Genomic DNA, 23,134 nt, shown 5'->3' with positions numbered 1-23,134 from the left:
GTTTGGTTAAATGTATGTGAAAACAGATTCAGTCTATCCACATGGACAATAATGACTTATTAGATAGACATTAAACTGTCAGAATATTACTAGACCAGTAAGACCTCGCATCACCTCAGATGATAATAATGTTACTTGGCTAGACAAAATTAATAGAACAAAGCTTCCAACAAGGCTCTTACATGTACATTAATAGTAACTGATTAGTGACACTGTCTTAGATATAATTCCTCTTACAGTCTTAACCACTCATCATAACACTCACAACTTTTCTTTTAATGAGACACACTTCAACTTGTTCAACCTGTTGTTTAACAACATAGCAACTTAACCTAATAACTTACCATCAATTGTATTAATGTTTTCTTCCAAAAAACACAAAAATAAAGTGTCAACTTTTATTTAACTTCTCAACAGAAAAAAAAATGTATTTGAATGCACAACTGTGATGTTTGTGACCTTATTTGTCTGGTTAACAAGCATGTCAATACGATTCCTAGCCAACTAGCACCAAAGTATACATGCACATTAGAAGAGAAATAACTGAGTACATAAGATGAAACATCACTTGAAGTTCATGTACATATCCTTCTTTTCTAATGTTCTCTCTAAATCTCTTATTTTTTCTCTTAAAAGTAATATGTAGATATGATTAGATTATTGTATTTAATGTTTTACTGTGTCAATATTTTAACAGGAGTTTGTTGTCTTTTTTCAAGAAAAATAAAAACAGGTAGATTTTAACCGCAGTATTTTGATATTAATTAACCCTGCACTGTTTAAAACTGGCTTATTTTACCAATTTCACTTTCTTTAATATTAATCCTAAGCTTTATTAATAGATAGCATGATAATGTTATTTTATTACTAATTGCTCAGGGTTGTTATTTGGTTTTTGTAGCTCAGATGTTCATAATTTGCTGGTATATTGTCGTTACCCCTGTCTTACCCTAGATTTGCTGTAAACTTCAAAGCATTTGAGAGATAACTCAACTGTGCATCGACATTTGTTCATTTTTTGGAGTTATTACCCTTGTCCACAAAACACGGTTAATGGGATAGAATTTCAGAGATATTTTTTTAAATACTCGCAAAGACTTAGATCAGGTTTTTGGTGCAGATGTCTACATAGTTCTTTTTCAAAATAAGATGCATTCAGATAGTAACCCAGCGTACCAGTTCGCCGATATTTCGTTGTTTGACAACCGCTCTTTATCTGAAATATAAGGAACTGCACAAATAGTAAGAGAAATTAAGGACCATACTGGCAGTATAGACAGTTATTTGAAGACTGTTACCATAATCAAAAGATTTTTAGTTGATTCATATATGATCTTCCCTTCCCAACTCCTCCCACAATTTACAAACCTTACATTCTGTGTGTGATTGGCCAAACATTAGCTAATGATCCAATCGAAATTAAAAACAGACTTCCTACCCATACATCTGTCTCAAGTACCGACAGTTCATAACATGACATTTTTCGTATATGAGGCAAGATATACTTACACTTTCTAGAACACCTGATACCTCTTCTCATTTGAAGAATTCGCACAAAGCTAACAAATTTTTTTGGTTCTATTGTATTACAATATGTCAATCAATCATGCACAGAATACAAGTGTTTGGAATAAATTTTTGGTTAATTTACTGAGGTAAAAAAGGAAAAGGTGATGGTGACCTAACTGTTAATAAATTTTTCCATATAATTTTTTGATAAATCCTTTCATGTAGTGCCTTTCATGTAGTGCCATAAATTTATTTATGCTGAGAAATTGTAGAGGGTTAATCAGTAGAAGAAAAAAGAAAACTACCACAACTATGGTGATTTTCGTTTATTCATATAGATGATCTAATAATGTCCATAATATTGTAGAAGCCTGTATCCTCGTTTAATATACTAATATGGTTGATTTGTGTCAATGATTATCTGTTGTTATGGAAACATGGATAGTAAGATAAGTGAGATTCTTGTCGACAAAACAATACCCAATATTGTCAGTAGCTGCTTTATAAATATTTATATCTTAAATGGATTATAACAATGCTCCTAAACAATTATGCTTCATTTGTTTTATGGGCTCCCCGTTGCTGCAGATATTGTAATAGACATATTCAAGTTTTTACTGTTCACGTTTTTTATAATATCTGTTGTTTATATTATGGTGAGGGTTTAATATTTATTGCTGACATCTGTAATATTATTTTATCCATTATATTGTGTTATATCTAAATATGTAACAAATATTTGTTCTTATTTCTTCAAGGTTTTTCTCATAGCATGAGAGTCATAAACTCCAATCAGATCTAATTTTATGAATAGCATGAGAGTCAAAAAATCCGATCAGATCTAATTTTACAAATAGCATGAGAGTCAAAAACTCCAATCAGCTCTAATTTTACAAATAGCACGAGAGTCAAAAACTCCAATCAGAACTAATTTTACGAATAGCATGAGAGTCAAAAACTCCAATCAGATCAAATTTTACAAATACTGTAGCATGAGAGTCATAAACTCCAATCAGATCTAATTTTACAAACTTTGCAACCATTAGTACTAAGAAGCAAGATTTGCATTTTGTTTTATGAAAATCTCCAGAATAAATGTAATACAAATATTTTTTATAACCCAATGGTAAATGATGTTTTTTCAAAGCAAAAATACAATGTAATTGCTTGTAGATAACCCTGCTTTCTAGATTAAGTAAAATATCTTTGTTTTTAATTGTGCTTATTTTGCATATATATGTACAATCTGTATTGGATTTAAAGATCAAGGAAAAAAATGACCTGTTGTTCAGTAGGAATTTTACTGATGGTCAACCAACTTACTTTTTAACTGTGAAAGGACTGTAATAGACTGTCCATTTATGTGCATACCTAGCATTTTTCCAAACCAGAAAACCCCAGAATGCTGACAAATTTTCAATTCATGATATCTTTATGGATACTGAATAAAATTAAACCATTTTTTGACTAATATTCCTTTTAGAGATTCAGCTTTCCATATAATATAGTTTGCAAATGACTCAAATGACATTCAGAGACTTTAACTTCATATTAAATGGTGATAACAATTGAAACTGTATAAGAGCTTAACAAATAAGCTTGGAACCGGTTGGCTTTAACTTTTAGAGATGATTTTATAATTGTAATTTTCTTAAATTAATTTTAAGTCTTTGAAATTTAATTAAGTCTTGTCAAATATAATGCTCCAAGGAGGTAAATTCCTGTGTAAGACAGACATGAATACTATGGTAGTTCTAACTGAAATTAAAGATGCATTATATAAGAGCTAAATCTGCCTATTGCAGTTCTTAATGACCATTGGATAGTCGTGATTTGTAATGGATAATCAAGACTTTATTATCATAAAAAATGGTAGCAATGAAAATAGAAACTACATTATTCTTGTTAAATCTACAATCATTCATATCTCCGCTCAGAATAAAGTAATTTGACTGAAAATTTCAATATATTCCTTTTTCATTATCTATTTTTAAACTATTATAGCAAAAACTGTCAGCTCTTTTATCTAAATCTTGTATAAAATGCATCTTTTAGTACATGATTGATGCAATGCATATCTTGGAATATTTTCATACAATGAACATTTCATACAAATGTATAGTATAAAATGATATGGAGATAAATGATTAATGTGCATAACTAGCGGTGTTTATCTTGATGATGTACACAGATTACTGATAATATTATAGGAAATCAATATTTTGGAGCCAATACTCTTACATAACACAAACTTCGTACAATTATCATTAATAACACTCAATGCAATTTCAGATCCGAAAGGCGTCAGTGATGAAGGAAAGAAAAAGACATCTACATTAAGTCGTTTCTTACGTAATATTGGTATTAGGCGATCAGGAAAGAAGCATTGCTACAAACAGTATTCCGGTAAGATTTTAAACAAATGCTTACTTTTGGAAATTGGTACCCAATTTTTACAACAAAAAAAAACTTCTTTAAGTTAAAATTAGGATAAGATTTGAAGAATGTCAAGTTCGAATTAAAGATAAGAAATGATAGAGTAGCTTTCCAGATTGCTAGATTGTGAAATTAAATATAGCATATTTTATGCTTTACTTCAGCCATAAACAAAATTTTAATGAAAAACTTCCAAATTTCACAAAGAATTAAAGTTTATGGTTTTCAATTTGTACTTCTGTGTAGACAGGTGTGCACTAATTTACATATTTGAATGACACTATGAGAATTTTTAGCCAATTGTAACATTTAAGGTATGTTAATGGCAAGGTCTAATTGATAACACCAGACACAGCAATTAGTTGATACTCTTTCTTAGATATTTGCTACTTAGCAATAGCTCTACTCTATAATAACCGGGGTGCTCTGTCAATCAAATATATATGGAAGCCAACACAAGCTGGTACTTGAAGGCGCCTGAAAGTCATTCTGTATGAATTATAAGTTCGGGTCAGTGGGCTTCAAGTACCACAGTTTACGTTCATCTGAAAAAAAGTCTTGAAATGAATGAATTTACAGACATTTGTGGATGATAGAATAGACAAGTATTTAGTAGATAGTGTAGGAAGGTTGATTGGTTATGTATATACTGTGGTAGACTAGTGATCATTTCTTGTCAATAATATAACATTATTTATCACTATTCCTGTGACTCTATATTAGATAACATAATATACAACAGTGAACATGGTAAATTCAGACATCCAGAGGAATCCATTTTTAAAGTCATGATTTAAAGGTTTTCACTGTGATTAATGGAAACGTTATTTGATTTGTGACTTTTTTGATCTTAATAAGACTTTTATGATTGGTTTTATTTGAATAAGACAAAATGAATAGTGCTGTTGACTTGACATTAATGTTTAGATGTCTAGATTCACTTAGATCAGTGTGTGGGATATTAAGGTCTAGTTTCCTGTTCACAAAAACTGTTTAATGATAAACACAGTTAAAAATCCAGTGAACCACATTGAGCTAGAAAACAATTTTATTTCTTAAAAAAACAGGTCTAAAAAATTGCCAGTCATCTTGTGAATTCAAAGATGTTTTTTTTTTTTATTCAAATTAGTTTGAAAATCAATTTTGTATTGAATAGCTGAAGTTCCTTTACTGAATATTTGCGTGATTTAAAGTCTGAAAAGTGACACTGAATTTTCGCATAGGTTTTGGTTATTAGAAAAGTCTTTGTAAGAATAAGATTCTTCGATTGATTTGTGCAAATTTCTATCCTGCTTTAAATTTTAAATAACTTATTCAATGAATGTATTAATATGATGTTCTATTTATTGTATGAAATGTACTTGATTTATGAATATTCTTTTATAATGCTTTTATATTTAATCAAACCATATTTATTTCTCCATTTATAACATGGACTGGGTTCTGTATCTTTCATAATATGGCTGACTAAATTGCATGTTTCTTCCCGCTCTGTTAATATTCCTACTAAACACCTATTAATACCCCTTTTAGACTTTCTAATATTCTTCCTATGGGTGATACGACAGCATGACGCTAACTTTTAAAGGTAACTAACCCTCATACTGGACATTAAATGGACACACAAGTTTTTTTTCTGACAGGTGACCCCAAGATAAAGCGAGATCAATTTTCTGTGTCAGGTGACCCTAATGCATTTGATATAACTATGAGTGATGAGGAGAGAATTGCCCTCATGGTTATGGTAAAAGAGGGGAAAATCAGCACCGAGACAGCTCTTGAAGTGGTAAGTATTTACTCTTTTTGATCGAGTACAAACTATTTTAAGGAATTCCAGTACCTTTAAATCTGATGTGATAGGCATTTATTTTTATTGTCCCCCGCCTTTCGAAGAAAGCAGGGGACTATTAAAATGGGTTCGTCCGTCTGTCTGTCCGTCTGTCCGTCACACTTTTTGGGACACAATAACTCTCTTTCTAATTGAGTTAGAATGTTCAAACTTGATGTAGGTATTTATTAGGTCAATGCCTTGATGGAGTTCGAAGATAAGCATTTTCTGCTTAGGGTAAGCAGAGATAGGCAATTTGATTGGTTGATGCTTTGGGACATGATAACTTTAGTTCTAATTAAGTGAGAGTGATGAAACTTGGTGTATAGTTTCATTACATCAATACCTTGACTAAGTTCGATGATGAGTATTGTCTGCTTAGGCTAAGGGGCAATAAGCATTTTGATTGGTCAAAACTTTAGAACATAACAACTCTGCTTCTAATTGATTCTAATTGAGGTAGAATGTTTAAACTTGATTGGCTGAGACTTTGAAACACAATAACTCTCCTATTAATTGAGCTAGAATGTTCAAACCTGGTGTATATGTTTATTAGGTCAATGCTTTGATGGAGTTCAAAGATGAGCATTTTTTGCTTAGATTAGCAGAGATAAGCAATTTGATTTGTTGATGCTTTGGGAAACGATAACTTTAGTTCTAATTAAGTGAGAGTAATGAAACTTGGTGTATAGTTTCATTACATCAATACCCTGACTAAGTTCGATAATGAGCATTTTGTGCTCAGGGTAAGCAGAGCGATAAGCAATTTGATTGGTCGAGACTTTGGAACACAATAACTCTACTTCTAAATGAGTTAGAATGTTCACACTTGATGTAGGTGCCTATTAGATGAATGCCTTGATGGAGTTCGATGATAAACATTGTCTGCTTACGGTAAGCAGAGATAAGCAGATATGCTTACGGTAAGCAGAGATAAGAAATCTGATTGGTTCATGCTTTGGGGCACGATAACTTTGGTTTTAATTAAAGTGAGAGTGATGAAACTCTGAGTATAGATTCACTATATCATTACCTTGACTAAGTTTGTTGATGAGAATTTTCTGCTTAGGCTAAGGAGCGATAAGGAATTTGATTGGTCAAGAATTTGGAACATAACAACTCTGCTTTTAATTGAGGTAGAATATTTAAACTTGATGTAGATGTTCACTAGGTGAATATCTTGACTGATTTCAGTGATTAACATTTCGAGCTGAAGCTAAGCAGAGCTAATTAATATTCATTGGACGATGCTTTGGGACAAGATAATCTTGATTCTATCTGATAGAGAGTGATGAAACTTAGTGTATAATTTGATTGCTTGATACTTTTGAAAAAAATAAATGTGTGATTAATTAATATGTGTCATCTATATTTATTTTGGGATTTCGGCGGGGGACATCAGCCTCTCTGTTGGCTTGTATTTTATATGTTTTGATTCAGAATGGTAAATGGGAATATATTACTTAAACATGCATTATGCAAGAGCAAAATCTGCTTATTACAAGTCTTTCTTTAGGCCTGAAATGTTATCTAAATTATAAATTATACATTAATTAACCTATCCAGACCATAATCAACTCTAGATGGCATCGCTAGCCTTCGATCTTTAGTGGATTGTGAGCCGATTTACTGCATAACTTTCCTTCTCCATTAAACGATTAAATGGATAATCGAGACTATGCGGTTTATCGTAATGATGACCGAGGCTAGGCAGAAATTTTATTCGCTTAGTTCTCGGTTCGTAGTGGATCAATTTGAATGAAATTTTCAGCAAATTGCCTTTTCATTATCTAGTTTTTAATTATTATAGTGAGAACTGCCAACTCGTTATCGAATCTCCCATAATGTATCTTTAATATATATGTCATTGGCAATTATTAAACATGCATTATGCAAGAGCAAAATCTGCTTATTACAAGTCTTTCTTTAGGCCTGAAATGTTATCTAAATTATCAATTAGACATTAATTAACTTATCCAGACCATAATAAACTCTCGATGTCAAGGCTAGCCTTCGATGTAGACTGGATTAGATTCCTATATGCCGCTAACGGCCAAAGATAATTAAATCAGAAAAAGTGGATAATCGAGACTATGCTGTTTATATTAATGATTTTAGTAATGATAATCGAGACTATGCAAAAATTTCACCGGCTTCTTTCTCGGCTCATAGTGGATCAATTTTACTGAAATTTTCAGCAAATTACCTTTACACTATCTAGTTTTTAACTATTATAGCGAGAACTGCCATCTCTTTATCTTATCTCCCATAATGTATCTTTAATCAACTAATCATTAATCTAAGACAACTGATTGGTATTACTCATTGACGTGATCCGGATTTTCAGCCAGTTGATTAATTTAAGGTATCCATCCGTGTGATTGACACTTAATAATGGTTAATCCAGGATAAATATGATTAGAATTTGAAATTTTTTTTCCGCCAGTTCCCAAAAAGAATCGCCAGTGCCGCAAAACATTATTGCCAAAATTATAGCCAAAATCAAATTTTAATCGCCACTTACATATTTTTATCGCAAATTGCGACTTTGGCAACCGACAGTGTTAGAGTGAGGGTATGAAATATTTGACAATCATTTGTTTAGCCATATTTGATAGACATCTATCTCTAACTGTTTTTCTTTCTGGACAATTTAAACTCAAGACCTCGTTCCAGTATCTTATATAACTCTGAACTCCAGGATGACAAATACCAACTCTCTAGCGTGAAGCATCATTAATGTAAATAAGGAGTCCAAATTTGGAAACCAAACTGTCAAACACACCTTGAAATCACATTAATGTAATGGTATGGCAATTTTTAGAAAGAAATCGTTAACTCTTCGCTCATTCAGTAGGATAAATCCTAGGTCCAAGTCTGTTCACATAAAAAGAACTGTTGGCGGTCGAAATCTACTAAGAGTAACGGAAACAATGCTCTCCAGGCAAAATTCTCCCACCTTGCATGCTCACTTAGTCACAGAAATAAGAATAACCATGTTTATCTGAAAATAACAGAAGTATTATGTTGACAAGACATGAAAGCCTATTCCATTCTTATCACTTGAACCCTATATTTGTCCAGTAATAATCTCTGTTTTTTAGTCTTCAGTTTATTTAAAGTAGCACAATAACCAGTTTGGGTTTTTTTCCCATGATAATTGTCAATGGATTATAACACAGTGTCAGTGGAATATATAAAAGTCGTTCCAGTGATATTTCTGAGATAAAATTAATTTTATTTATGAATTAGAAAGTTATTTGTAATTTAATTCAAGCTATTTTAAGAACCTAGCTGTTACATTAATGTTTTTAATTTGACATTTAGTATTATTTATATAAATAAAGATACGAGATACTAACCCCCTCTGTTTCTTCCCATTTATCTAATGTAAATTTACTCACTGCTACTTAGATTAAATGACTTCCAATTTAAGCTTGCATTTCTCACAGCATTGCTTACTTCATGAGAAAAAACAGTTGCACATGTTTACCGACCTGCTTCACAAGGTTAATTTATTTCGAGTTAAAACAGTTTTAATCTGATGAGCACACAATAAGGTTAATGTCTCTGTACAAGGTGCATGATGTCATATAAATATTTCTGCTTTGTAAAAACATCCGCTTGGTATCTTGTTCAGGTTTTCTTAGTGACAGAGATGTATGTGAAATATTATCTAAATGGATTAAACCTATAATGAAAAGGGCTTATCTTGTTTGAATGAGGATTTACGATTTCTAGTGTCTCAATGAATTATGAGATGATTAAACTCGTCCTGGCTACATTCTTATTCCTTTCATTTAAACGATGAAATATAGAATTAAGGGAGCAGAACTTGTTTGATTAATTAAGGACAGGTCAAGTACTCCGTTTTATCCACACATGTTAAAGTAACGGAAAAAATAATCAAATATTTACCCCTTTTGTGGTGAGTTATTGGGTATACACCATGCTTCTGTCTTACTCTTCAACAAATTACAATTTTCTAGGGTTCTTTTATATGCATGCCATGTACAAAAAATCTCCTCTGTCTTGCACCACTGACAAGAGGAAACCACTCTGAACAACCCTGAGGAACTTCCTTGACGAATACATCCCTCCCTCTCTATTGCTCCCCACCTTCCCCTCATTCCAAAAAACCCTGACCTGTGCAAATTCAAAGCATTCTATTTAGTTGATCTGCTTTTAAGGTTGGCAGAATATTTTGAATTCTGTCTTATTTTTATACTCCCACATTATACGATACTCTACAGGTTACAATTTTTATCTGATTTTGACGAAACTTGAAATATAGGTTTAACTCCCAAAGATCTTGTTCCTTTTGGTTTGGCGGTTTGGCATGTATCGGACATAAACTTTGTGGATTATGGCTCCTGATTGTACAAAAATTCATGTTTTTAGCTTGTAGACACTCTAGAGGTCACAATTTTTATCAAATTTTGATGAAACTTGTAATGTATGTTTATAACACAAACATTTTAGCTTGTGGTCTCTGCAGAGGTCACAATTTTTATCCAATTTAAAAAAAACGTTTGAAAATATCACTGTTACACCCTAATGATGGTTGAGTTTAAATTAAGTGAAAAGTGGACCGAATCTCCCTGACAAAATGACTGTTCATATTGGACTGTAACTTCCTCGATTATGGCGCCTGATTGTACAAAAAATAAAAAAATAAATTTACCTCGTTCTCTGTCCATCTTTTGCAAAATGTGGGCGTATTTTGCATGGCAATTGATTGTTGTTTTACTATTGAACTTGAGTGTTGAACACAAAGTCAGTTTAATGTCAGCATTGGGTAATTCTATGGATATTTAATTGACAAAGGTTTCCATCTGGCAAAACAAATTAATCAAATTTAACCAAAATTACTGATATCAAAGGAATTGTCCTTCTTTCTCAAAAAACAGAAAGCCTCAAATGAGCAAATCATTGGGTTGTGTCATCCATTATTTTAAACATTTCTTTTAATGAAAGGAATGGATATACATTCTCTATTTTAATGAATTTTTGATGCTTTGGGATATCTTTTTATGTACTATATTGTGAAATTGGAATAAATAAACCAGTTATCAGGATACTTGCCTTCTGGCTAGGAAATAGATTTAGGGATTCTACTCATGATATGACTAATATGACTAGCAGCGTTACAATTGTAGTAGGAGAGTGTATATTAGTGATAGGGAGAGACATGCTGTAGAGAAGGATTGCTAGTTAACTATAAATCAATAAGTGTAGAAAGGTGGAGAGAAACACAGATTAACTTGTGCATCTTACTAAAGAGATCATCAATTGAGACCGTGAGGACTGTTGTTACTCATGTACCAGGATTGGCTTCGTGTCACCTAGTTAATTACACCGCTAGTGTCATAAGTTCACTGTCAATTTATTGAGTAATAGTCTAAATTGGCGCTACTTTGATTCCTGAAAGTCTCTAAGTGAATACTTAGTGCTGCTATTGTCAGCGCGCCATCAGTATTTGTCACTTGTATTTTCTTGGTGGGACAAAAGGTGTAATGTTGTACTGCTGAATTATGATCTTTTTACCATTTCTTGCAATGCTGTAGAAGACTTATTCTCTCTTCAAAATGCAGTCAAGTTTGAAGCAAAACATACAAACACATACAGCACAGGTGTCACTGTGAATGACGAATCTCTTTACGACATTAAAGGGGGGTTGGATGGCCAAATGGTTAGTGCGTGCGCTCTGTATCATATGGTCTGTCATTGAGTCAAATGCTGTGGTTTCGATTCTCTGGTTGTATGTGACAAGGAGTAGGGTTGTCTGTCCAACCTCGTGGGTTTTCTCCAGGTCCTCCGGTTTCCTCTCACGGCTAAAGACCCCTACACGCAAACGAATTACTAAAATAAAATTGAACCATGTGTTAGTTTCGAAGTGATCTAGTTTGTGTCAAGTGGAAGTTAAACCCCATTTCTCTCTCTCTTGCTAACTAATTTATCAGAAATGAGATATAAAATGAGAAGAGGATTATGGTCAAGTTTACAAATTTGTAATATTCGTATTATAGAAATAAAATTGAACCAAGTGTTAGTTCTGAAATGACCTAGTTTGTGTCAAGTGGACGTTAAACCTCATTTCTCTCTCTCTCTCTTTATGAAATTAAAAATGTAAAGCATGATAGCCAAAATCTGTGGTTGAAATTTTTTTTATTTAGGTAAACCTTCCAGAGGGCTCAAAGGTATCAGAATTTCTAGAAGGTGTAAACATACCCTGCATCATGCATGATCCATGTCACGACTTGTACCTATGAAGCACTTTAGGCTCAATTATTAGTATTTATTTCTGTTCTCCTAAAAATGACAATTTATTTGAAGAGTCATATTATTACTATACTAAACAGTTTATTGTACTAGGAATAGCAGTAAAATGCATTTAAATCAACATGCATTGTCATTCACTTTTATACGCTCACATGGAAATATGGTCATATATTGTCGTCGCGGCAGTCGGTCCGTCCGTCCGTCCGTCATCAACAATATCTTGTGAACACTCTACGGACTAAATTTATATGCATTAAAAAGTCTAAGCCTATTGAATTTCAACAATTTCCATTACATAATGACATACTTCAAGAGTTATGGTCCATGTTTCACTTTGTTGAACATTGTGAATCAATAAAAGTTATCATTCGATATATATGAAATTATATGCATTATTAAGATCACTAAAACGAAGATGGATATTGAATTTCAACAATTTCCGTTAACTGCTTCTAGATTTATGGCCCTGGTTTCACGTTGTTGAACCATTTGAACACTCAGTCGACAACAACTATCACCCGATCTGTCTGAAATTTATATCTGTTATTTAGATCAGTAAATGAATAATCCTGTTGAATTTCAACAGTTTCGGTTAATTACTTCTAGAGTTATGGCCCTTGTTTCACTTTGTTGACCCCCTTGTGAAGACTCCTTATGACAAAACTTATCATCTGATCTGTATTAAACTTAAATGCATTATTGTTGAATTTCAACAATTTCTGTTATTAACTTCTACAGTTATCACCCTTGTTTTACTTTGTTGAACCTTGTGAACATTCGATTTGTATGAAATTGATATCAGTGTCTTGTAAATGCTCCCATTTCAAACTAAAGCATAAATATGTGACAACCCTTGTTGACTGATCAGATGATTTAGCTGCTGTTTGAGTCTATCAGTCTGATATCTTTTAGTCATAGTAATATTATAGAGACTATTTGAAAGACATTGAAATGTTTTTTTAACTTTTGTTGTTAGGTAAGAAGGTTTGAAGATGAGAGATTACGAGATTCCAATGGATCATTGGTGGATATTGAAGGCAAAGAAAATATGGTAAATAAACAATAGTACATTTGCGTTTGGCAACCTTAAAGCAAACAAATAAGTTCGACAATTTTATTGGGAGAGAAGCTAGTTACAAACTAGGTTCAGAATTGTCAGTGAAAACTGTCTGTCTCTTGTTGGTTTAACTTCTGCTTCCACAGACAATCAGTTGAAGCCCTCCTACTAGGCTTTTATTTTAAACTGCTAATTGTTTTGTCTGCATTAACCAGATAAGTGGTGTATTGGGATGTATAGCTTATTATGACTAATTTGTTTAAGAGAAATAATAGGTTTCATTGGAAAAACTAGTTGTTCTACAATGAAGGTGTGGGGATGGAAAGCTATTGCAATGACAGTTTTTGCCAGGCATTTTTTTTAGTAGAAACAATATTAACCCTTCCTGAGCTAACCACTTCATACCCATAGACGACTATGCAAATATTCAGTACAAATCAAGCTTTAGACCCTGTTGTGAAAAACTATGCATACCTTGAATATGAATGCGACCACAACTGTAAAATTGCAGATGTACCGGTATATCCATTATATATGACTTATGTAATTTTTGCATATTTGTAGTTTAGCTTTATGGTTGCTATGGTTACCAGTAGGTTTCAATATGATGCCATATTTTTATTATAAATGAAATATTGGGTATTTTCTTGCCATTAAAAATTCAAGATGAGCGGGATTAAAGCAAATATGGATTATTAGCATGATAGATATTTCTTTTGTAAGAATAGTATAGGTTTTGGGGGGGAAAGGCACTAAATTGTGATAATAATGTTTTTTTTTTTTTTCTAAAACCAGTCAATAAATATAATAAAACGAAAACGAGCAGTATTGACATTTCAACAATTTCCGTTAATTACTTCTAGAGTTATGGTCCTTATTTCACTTTTGTAGAACCTTGTCAATGCTCAAACAACTAAAGTTATCATCTGCATTAAATTTACATGCTTTATTTAGATTAGTAAAACGAAGAAGAATAATGAATTTCAGTAATTCCTGTTTATAACTTCTAGAGTTAAGGCCCTTGTTTCACTTTATTGGACCTTGTAAACAATCTATCGGCAAAAGTTATCATCAAATCTGTATTAAATTTGCATGTGTTATTCGAATTAATACAATGAAGAATCCTATTTAATTTATGTAAGTAACTTCTAGAATTATGGCCGGGCTTGTTTTACTTTGTTGAACCTTGTGAACGCTGTATCAAAAAGAATTATCATATGATCTGTAAGAAATTTATATGCATTATTTAGATCAGTAGAACGAAACAGTATACTGAATATCAAAAATTTCTGTTAATTACTTCTAGAGTTATGGCCCTTGTTTCACTTTGTTGAACCCTGTGAACGCTATAGTTATCATCCTATCTGCATGAAATTCATATGCGTTATTTAGATTAGTAAACCGAAGAAGTCTATTGAATTTCAGCAATTTCCGTTAATTACTGCTAGAGTTATGGCCCTTGTTTCACTTTGTTGAACCTTGTGAATGCTTTAAGGACTAAAGATGTGCTCGGACGATTAAGCTGCTGTGGTCGTATGTTTCGTTGTCTGGCGACCTATCTTTGTCTATCATGTGACTTTTATCAACTTAATTATAGCAGCAACAGTCATGCCTTATCTTTTCTTAATTCTAACTTCAATCTTTTTAATTATCAATCTCTATTGACATTACTGACTGGAGAATAACCCAACTCTTCTTCTGTCAACACTTCTTTAATGAAGTCCAGTTTCTATCAATTGACTTAGTCATTCATTCAATCATTGAAGTTTATTTGAGGATCTTAATTAAGAAAGTTGTAATAATTATTGCATCAGGTTGCTTGACAATGTCATTATACTTTTATCATAATTTTGAAATTAACTGAGCGTTTTGGGTTGGGTTTTTTTTTTAAAAAATAAGTTGACATTTAATTTAAATTGATTCTTCGTGCCTTTAAAATTATAATTGAAGACATTTTCTAAAATTCCAGCAATGTTTCTTTCTTTCTAAATTTGCTGGATTAGTATTAATAGTACTTAGTACTTACATGTATGGCAGTGGGAGGGAGATACAAGGTAACGTAAGCTTCAGCTTGTTATCAAATCAATGATTGTAAATGTGGAATTTTGTAATAACTTGTTACTGATAAGTGAAATAAATAGATGATTAAACCAATATTAAAGATGCATTATGTAAGATTTAGATAAAGAGCTGACTGTTCTTGCTATAATAATAGTTCCAATATAGATAATGTAAAATGAATATATTGAAAATATCATTCAAATGACTTTATTCTTAACCCATTAAATGGCGACCATGTTTTAATCTGTTTAAATCTCCGCCATCCGATGGTCTAGAGTGTTGATTATAGGCTTGTCATGTGAATAAATGTCTAAACATGTGTTTTTGGTCAGTTATGTTCAAACATCACCATTAGACTGAAGCACTTACCTTGTTATAACTATTTTTAGGGTGGATATCCCAATAATCCTTCATCAAAGAAAAAGAAGAATCCTGGCTCAAAACCAATGAAATCGCAATCTGCTATATATGCCGGTAAATACATAGTTTAAATATTAAATCAACACTACATGTGATATTCTCTTGGTGAAAACTTAAACTTAAAAATGTCAAGACCACAGAAAGTGTTGCAAATTATTACATTTCAGAATTCCATGTGTATTGACAATATTTCTCCTTTCTATCAACTGTCAATAAATTACATGCCAGAAGCGAAGATATACCAGAGGACTACATGTAATAACATTAGCTTGAACATGTGAAAGATACAATAAAATAGTTTTCCTATTGAACAAATTGATTTTATTTTCAGATTGTTTAGTGTCTTGCATATAAATTGTTCATTGATTTGGAATCATTTTTCATGTTGCATAGGCAAGGAGAATTTATTTGTATTAAATATTTCACCTGGGCCTACTTGTTATTGATCAGTATGTAATTTCAGATGCTGGTCCTAGATGTCATATATGTCAACATGTTATATTGGCAGAAGAACAAGAAGATAATCAACATATAATAAATGACGACCCTGATAATCAACTCTACGTGTGTTGTAGACATAAACGAGTTCATAGTGTAGGACATATTGAATTTCCCCATCATGTTCATTCGCCCTTGTTTACTCGTGCAATGTCCTGTTCACCGTCTCGTAATCCAAATATTGCGATAACTTCCATCAATATGCCTGAACAAGGGAGACAATCTCCCGCTCACAATCGCCTGTACTCTCCTATCTTAGCTCACTCACCAAAAATTATGCAACCGTCAATACCTCAAGGAATGGAGGCAATAAAAGAAAGACTCTCTGGTAAATCAAAAGATTTTATGCATAAAACAACATCAAGAACTTCTCTGCTGTCATCTGAGTCGGATCATTCTATGGAGTGTAGCCAACATGGACTATTGAAATCAGAAGTTCTGACATCACGTAATGATGATACAAACTATTGTAGTAACTCAACTGTTTCTATGAGCTCAGATAATTCACCAGCCATTGGACGAAAGAAACAAGAATTGGGTGTAAAGGGTAAAGGTCAAAAGGTAACTATGATTGTATTTTACCTGGGGTAATGAGATATTGATTTAATTTAGTTTTATTTAACAGTAGGTAAAAACTAGAAAAAAAACCTGTGTGGATTAAGCAGAATTTATTACTCCTTACTGGTTAAAGATGGGTTCCCGCGTAAAAACTGGGTGATTTAATGATATATATGGACTAAAAACATATTCAAACTAATTAATTTGTCATAACTTTGCTTGAAATCCTCCTCAAACATTGTAATTGCGAAGGAATGTCCTGCTATAAAAAGTAGATCAAACCAGGTCATGTTTACGTCACGTGACTTACCTCTCTTGGAAGTCAGAGGAGAATAAATTGTATACATAAGACGATGTTGTCTTTAATCGCTTACTATTTATTACAAATATTGAATCCTAATTAAATTCTTGGATTATCCACCACCCGCGTCTTTTTCCGTCATTTTTATCTCAGAAAGTGTTGTACGTCTAACTCTTCATAAAGTTTATCAACTTGTACATCAAGCGCTCAATGTTCGCGTGTGACCTTTGACATCACGCGTGCACAAATTCCTTATCGTCAGGCTGTTGATTAGGGGAACCCTTACATTTTTGTCCTGTATACGCTCCATGAGTGTTCAGTATTTGTCTAGTAAGATTGGATATCTCTACTTTCCATATATACCAAAATTACCATACTTTTATTGGAAATAACCACCCGATAAATACTTTTCTGGGAACCCATCTTTAATATTTGCAATAAGTAGCACCTGCAGGAGTGACATGAAAAGTATTGCCATGTTGTTTGACTGGGACGAAAACATGATGTCCACATTATTGTGCGTGTAAAAGAGAACCTATGGCAGTTGGCAGAAATGCTGTTGAGCTTTTGTCTTGGCAGAGCTTTACTCCCTAGTATAGAAATAAATAACTGTATATTAGTCACGCAATGAGTGCGAAATGATTTAATATTGTGTTGACAAGATGTTAAATATGTTTCTTTCCTTTCCAACATAATATTCATGACAAAATGATGTTCTGCAATCAACATATAGAACACTGGGCCACCAAATCTACCTTTCATACCTTAATAACATAATTACACTTAATTTCTTTACAGTCAAAAAATCTATATTTAACATTGTATTTCTTGGTCTTTTGAAACTAATGTTTGCACATTTGTTTCACTCTATTTATGTGGATTAATAGATATTTTTTTAAAAAAATGGGCGGACTGTGTAGAATTTATAAAGCCCAGTAACGTTATTTCTAGACAAATAGCCTTTCTGTGATTAAATTGATCTCAGGAGAAAAAGTCTGGGGAATATTTGCTCCATATTATATAGCTTTACTTACATGTCTTTCTCCCTAGTTACCAGATAGACACATTAAATACTGTTAATAAAGCCTGAAGAAAGGATACTGCCTATATTTACTCTATTGATTTAGCTATATATTATATTTCCTAGACTTTCATACTATGTCATATTATGGTTGATTGCTGAAGACTTAAAATCTTACTGTCTAGTTTCAGATTTGAAATCATTTCTATAAAACTCTCAATATTTTACACTATAATTATCTATATATATCTCTTTTTATCTAGTTTTATTATATACTTACAACGATCCAATTTAGACATTTCTGGCTGATTTTATTTGGGAGAAAATTGAATGCAACGATTTATGGATATATATGACATAGGGTGGATTCTTGCTCAAAAATTGCCGGCAATAGAATGTAAATAATTAAAGGAGTCGTGCCAAATTTCTTTTGTTACATTTATCAAAAGAATGAAATATATCAAAACTTAAAATTTTATGGGTCTATCATTTGCAAAATTGTATCCATCATTGTCACAACTTCGATAATGGGAAAGTGCTCTATTGTCAATCAGGATTCTTCCAACTTGACAGAATTGCACTCGAGTGACGTAGATTCAAATTCTTTCACAGTAATCAGACATGATGAACATGTTTCAGCTGTGGTGATTGGTGGAGATATTTGTATATTTAGTAGATGCATAATTTGTCATGGAATGTCTCGGGGGAGATTTCTAGAATGTTCAGTAGGGGTAGCTTTTTAATGTAGGCTACAGAAGATTATATTATTAGTATAGATGAGAGAATATTGGTGTATAGAGAATCTCCTACTCGTCTTTATTGATATCAAAATATATCAACAAAAGTCAATAATGTGAAAAAAAACGGAGCTGTGGCGATTGTTTTTTTATCTTTATTGACGAGTGTTAATATTATTTTATGTCAAAAATAATGAGTAGAAGATTTCAATTATCAACCAACCCTTACACACACAAATAGATAAATCCTGTTTAATTGACCAATTAAATTCATGGAAAGTGGTATCCCTAAGAGATATCGCACAGTAGAATATGAAAGTTATCACACAAGTGATATCTACTGAATAATGTGTTATTGGGTGATAAATGATGTTAAACGTACATTATGCAAGTGCTAAATCTGCCTATTTCAGGTCTTTCTTTAGGCCTGAAATGTTATCTAAATTATTAAATAGACATTAATTAACTTATCCAGACCATAATCAACTCTCGATGTCATTGCTAGCCTGCGATATTTACTGGATTAGGACCCAATTTGCTGTCCAACATTCATTCATGATTTAATCAAGAAATGGATAATCAAGACTATGTTTTTTATCGTACCAACTTAAGTTGGCTAGGCTGAAAATTCAATCGCTAAAATCTTGGTTCACAGTGGATCAATTTGACTGAAGTTTTTAGCAAATTCCCTTTACATTATCTAGATTTTAACTATTATAATGAGAACTGCCAGCTCTTTTATCTAATGTATGTTTAATTGCTATATTTACAGTGGCATAGAAGTGCTAGTTACAGTACAGGTGATGATGGTATATCTTCTGAAAATGATGAACATGATAATGCTGTGAGTTTACTACATTATAAGATTTTAAAAACGGATGCGGTTGTGGGGAATTAATAACTTATTTAAATCTGATTTTTAAAGACATGTTTTTCTAATAACAACCAGTATATAATAATGAAGATTTTGTTTATTTAGAGTTTTTTTAAAATCTTATTTTATGATATTTTCAGCATTTATTAGGTGCATGGAGTAGAGATCGAAATAAATTAGGTGGACGTCTGCGTGAAATGAGATTTGAATTAAAGAAGAAGGTAATGAAGAATAAAGATGAAAGACCTCAACATACACATAATGTACAAAACATACAGGTAAACAATTACTTCTATTATATACAATTTATAAATAAGGTTTGGATGGCTGAATGGTTAGCAGGTGTGCCTTGTGTCATAAAGTCTGTCATTGAGTCAACTGGTGTGGTTTCGATTCCCCGGTTGTACGTGACAAGGAGTAGGGTCGCCTGTCCAACCTCATGGGTTTTCTCTGGGTCCTCCGGTTTCCTCCCACTGCTAAAAACCCCTATGCGCAACAAATTATTGAAATAAAATTGAATCATGTGTTAGTCCCAAAATGATCTAGTTTGTGTCTTGGACCTTAAACTCTCTCTCTCTCTCTCTCTCTCTCTCTCTCTCTCTCATATACAATTTATAAATAAGGTTTGGTGGTTATACAATTTATAAATAAGGTTTGGTGGTTATACAATTTATAAATAAGGTTTGGTGGTTTAATGTGTTGGACTACTCATCTCAGGATTGTTAACTATGCAAGCGGTGAGACACTGAGTAGGGTGGCTGTCATAAGTTACAGGTTTTCTCTCGACATTCAGGTATCTTCCAACTGCTGTTTTCTTGAAATTAATTGTAGACTTTAAATGCATACATTTTAATTCTTCAAAATATGTCTCTTTCTGTAAACCTGTAACTCATTTCTTTCAGGCAACATGTAATAATACACAGTTAATGAACGTCAGTCGACCACCATTATTACGAACAACATCACAGGGAGGCTATATGCCGCCACCAGGTATGTAGGTATATCGACATCACATGTTGAAATATGTAAATCTATATTTTGATTGTCTCTGGCTATGTTTAGTTTCAAATAAAATAGGTGTTTGTTTTTTTAAGCTGCTTCTTACTCAAACTTGTAAAGAATATTGAGAAATCAGTTTAAGATTTCCAAAGAGCTCTAGGGTACATCAATAAGTCTAGTCTGTAGTTACCCTACAAATAGAAAAAAAACTTTACTCCATTCGTTTTAATTGATTCCACATGTTAATATCTTTAGGGGTGGTCTGAGAAACTAACACCAAGCAATTCCAAGATTGACTTACCATCATCGAAAATAAAACTATTTGAAGTTATGTCAGCCATCAACTTTTTCTGGTGTCATTTATTTGAACAGACCTAAAAAGAGGAGAACATCTGCTATATTTATTTCTCAAAATGTCTTGTAGACTGCCAGGAATCACATGTCTTGATTATATGTTCTGTAGATAAATGAAGATAATTACCATCTCAAAAGATCAAGTCTAAATTGTCATCTTGGGCGATACTTTTCGAGATAATGATATGTAATGTTCTGAGCTCAAGATGTTTGTGAATCTTTGTCAGTGTAGTTGAATCAATTATCTTTTTATTTCAGCTCCAGCAGCATGTAGTCAGATGCCCTTATATGGATGTTTTCAGCCATCTGGTGAACCGGCTGTTTATTCAGGTCCATTTCTAGGTAAAGCCTGGGTTACAAAATCATTTCAACCAAGTGAAGAAGAAGTAGACTTTCTACATATTGAAGTAAGTAATAAGTTGTCATGTGACTATGTACAATACACTTAGTGTAGTTGTACTTGGGTGATTTCATAACAAGTTGCAGGTACTACGGTGGAGAATGGTTGACAAAATTCTGTATGCTGTTATGATGAACATTGTAAGAATCTTGTCCTGGGTTCTGTTTTACAAAGACTCATAAGATTTACTTTCACATAATTCGAATATTTTACTGTACAATTTATGTAGGCCTACACGTCACTTTCTGGAAAAACCTAGTAAGTCTGTTGAATGCAGTTTTGAGAAAACAAAGGAAAACTGTTTTGTTTCAGTATTAAGCTACCGAATATAAAACAAATTTTATTTTGGCTATTTATAAGATGAAGATAATTAGAAGCCTTTTCAGTGAAGGAGAAATACCTATATTTTATATCAAATCCAAATATGGGTCTAATTCAATGTTCACCAAAATTTGACTTATTAGGATTTCCAGAATACAGGTGATTAAGATGGGTATAAAAATGACTAACAAATGAAATTCTAGTCTTAAAGTTATTGTTCAATTCTTTTATTTTGTTTGATGTATTTTTAGTGTTGAAAGTGAATATCTTTTGATATTTGAAGCTAATATGTAATGTAAATTATTATTATAGAAATGTGATATTATTAATATGTAATGTATATTATACAAAACAGGTGATATAATACATATTATTAATATGTAGTGTATATTATTATTATAGAAAGGTGATATAATACATATTATTAATATGGCTCAATCTGGTGTATGGAGAGGTGCGCTTAAAGGTCAAGTTGGAAACTTTCATTTCTGTAATGTAGAAGTTATAGTTGATGATGCTCCCTTATATCAACGAAAAGATAAACATCCGAGACGCAAGAATTCTAAAAAATCCAAACCAAAGTCTGTAGAAGAACTAATGCAGAGGATTGGTTTAGAGGTATGATTTATTATTTATTTTCATTTGAATGGTTGGTTTAGATTTCATTTTCTGACTGCAAAATTGACAAAATGAAGGCGAATGTCGAATAGAATAGGTAATTTTAATGTTGCAGGCACTTTATACTAATAACGATAGTTTCATGATACATTACAGTCTCTCAAGATATTTTCATGGTCACACAAACTTGAGGGAGACGTTCATTGACTTGTTGACAATGAGTTAATATCAGTATCCGTCTGTCAATAAACTTTAAAACAATTGCTAATTTATTTGGGTGGTGTTTCGAAGAGTATTCTTTCAACGTTTTCAAGAAAGTAGGATTATTCCCATGTCACTTATTCCTGCAAATTATATTTTATTTTTATTACAGCATTTAACAAGTTTATTATTACTCAATGGCTATGATCAACTGGAGATATTTTCGGAGATAGATGAAGAAGATTTAAATATATTGAATATTTCTGATCCCGAGCAACGAGCTAAATTACTGACTGCTGCTGAATTACTTCTTGACTTTGACTGTAAGTAGTTTAATACCAAAGTACGTCAAAAATCGTTAGCTATGTGAACTTTCCAAATAAATGGGAAGAGGTATCAAATGTTAGGAGAGCATAATCTGCCTTATGCTGAAACTGTCAGTACTTGAGAGCAATATCTTTGATATTGTAAACCAAAGGTAGAAGGTAGTCTTTTAATAATGTAATTTGATTAAAAAATTCTGTTTAGACTTAATTAATTCCAATAGGCCAGTGGATGGACTTGTTAAAGGAGCCCTAGCCTGGAGGTCAGGTGTTCGATCCCTGCATTGGCCGAGAAAGTTCATCCAGATTTTCCGGCGTGGTTTCCACTTGTCAGTG

The 23,134-nt window shown here is 32.4% G+C and overlaps 1 protein-coding gene across 5 annotated transcripts in view; it reads left to right on the top strand.

The window, feature by feature from the left end:
- The window catches only part of LOC126812323 (SAM and SH3 domain-containing protein 1), a 64,065-nt gene that overhangs the window by 35,853 nt on the left and 5,078 nt on the right, over positions 1-23,134 (top strand). For 2 of the 5 annotated variants that reach the window (XM_050538666.2, XM_056098640.1), the window contains exons 6-17: positions 698-733; positions 3,802-3,915; positions 5,589-5,731; positions 13,032-13,106; positions 15,563-15,647; positions 16,057-16,652; positions 19,481-19,552; positions 19,723-19,860; positions 20,485-20,572; positions 21,194-21,342; positions 22,059-22,274; positions 22,648-22,798. In XM_050538666.2, the coding sequence (XP_050394623.2) occupies positions 698-733; positions 3,802-3,915; positions 5,589-5,731; positions 13,032-13,106; positions 15,563-15,647; positions 16,057-16,652; positions 19,481-19,552; positions 19,723-19,860; positions 20,485-20,572; positions 21,194-21,342; positions 22,059-22,274; positions 22,648-22,798 (1,863 nt within the window). The remainder of the gene's footprint in view (positions 1-697; positions 734-3,801; positions 3,916-5,588; positions 5,732-13,031; positions 13,107-15,562; positions 15,648-16,056; positions 16,653-19,480; positions 19,553-19,722; positions 19,861-20,484; positions 20,573-21,193; positions 21,343-22,058; positions 22,275-22,647; positions 22,799-23,134) is intronic. The other 3 variants (XM_050538669.2, XM_050538670.2, XM_050538667.2) reach the window with 3 other exon arrangements.

Source organism: Patella vulgata, chromosome 2, assembly GCF_932274485.2.
Source record: "Patella vulgata chromosome 2, xgPatVulg1.2, whole genome shotgun sequence".
NCBI classification, from domain to species: Eukaryota; Metazoa; Mollusca; class Gastropoda; family Patellidae; genus Patella; species Patella vulgata.
The sequence above is the reverse complement of the archived record's forward strand: the minus strand, read 5'-3'. Positions and strand labels throughout refer to the sequence as shown.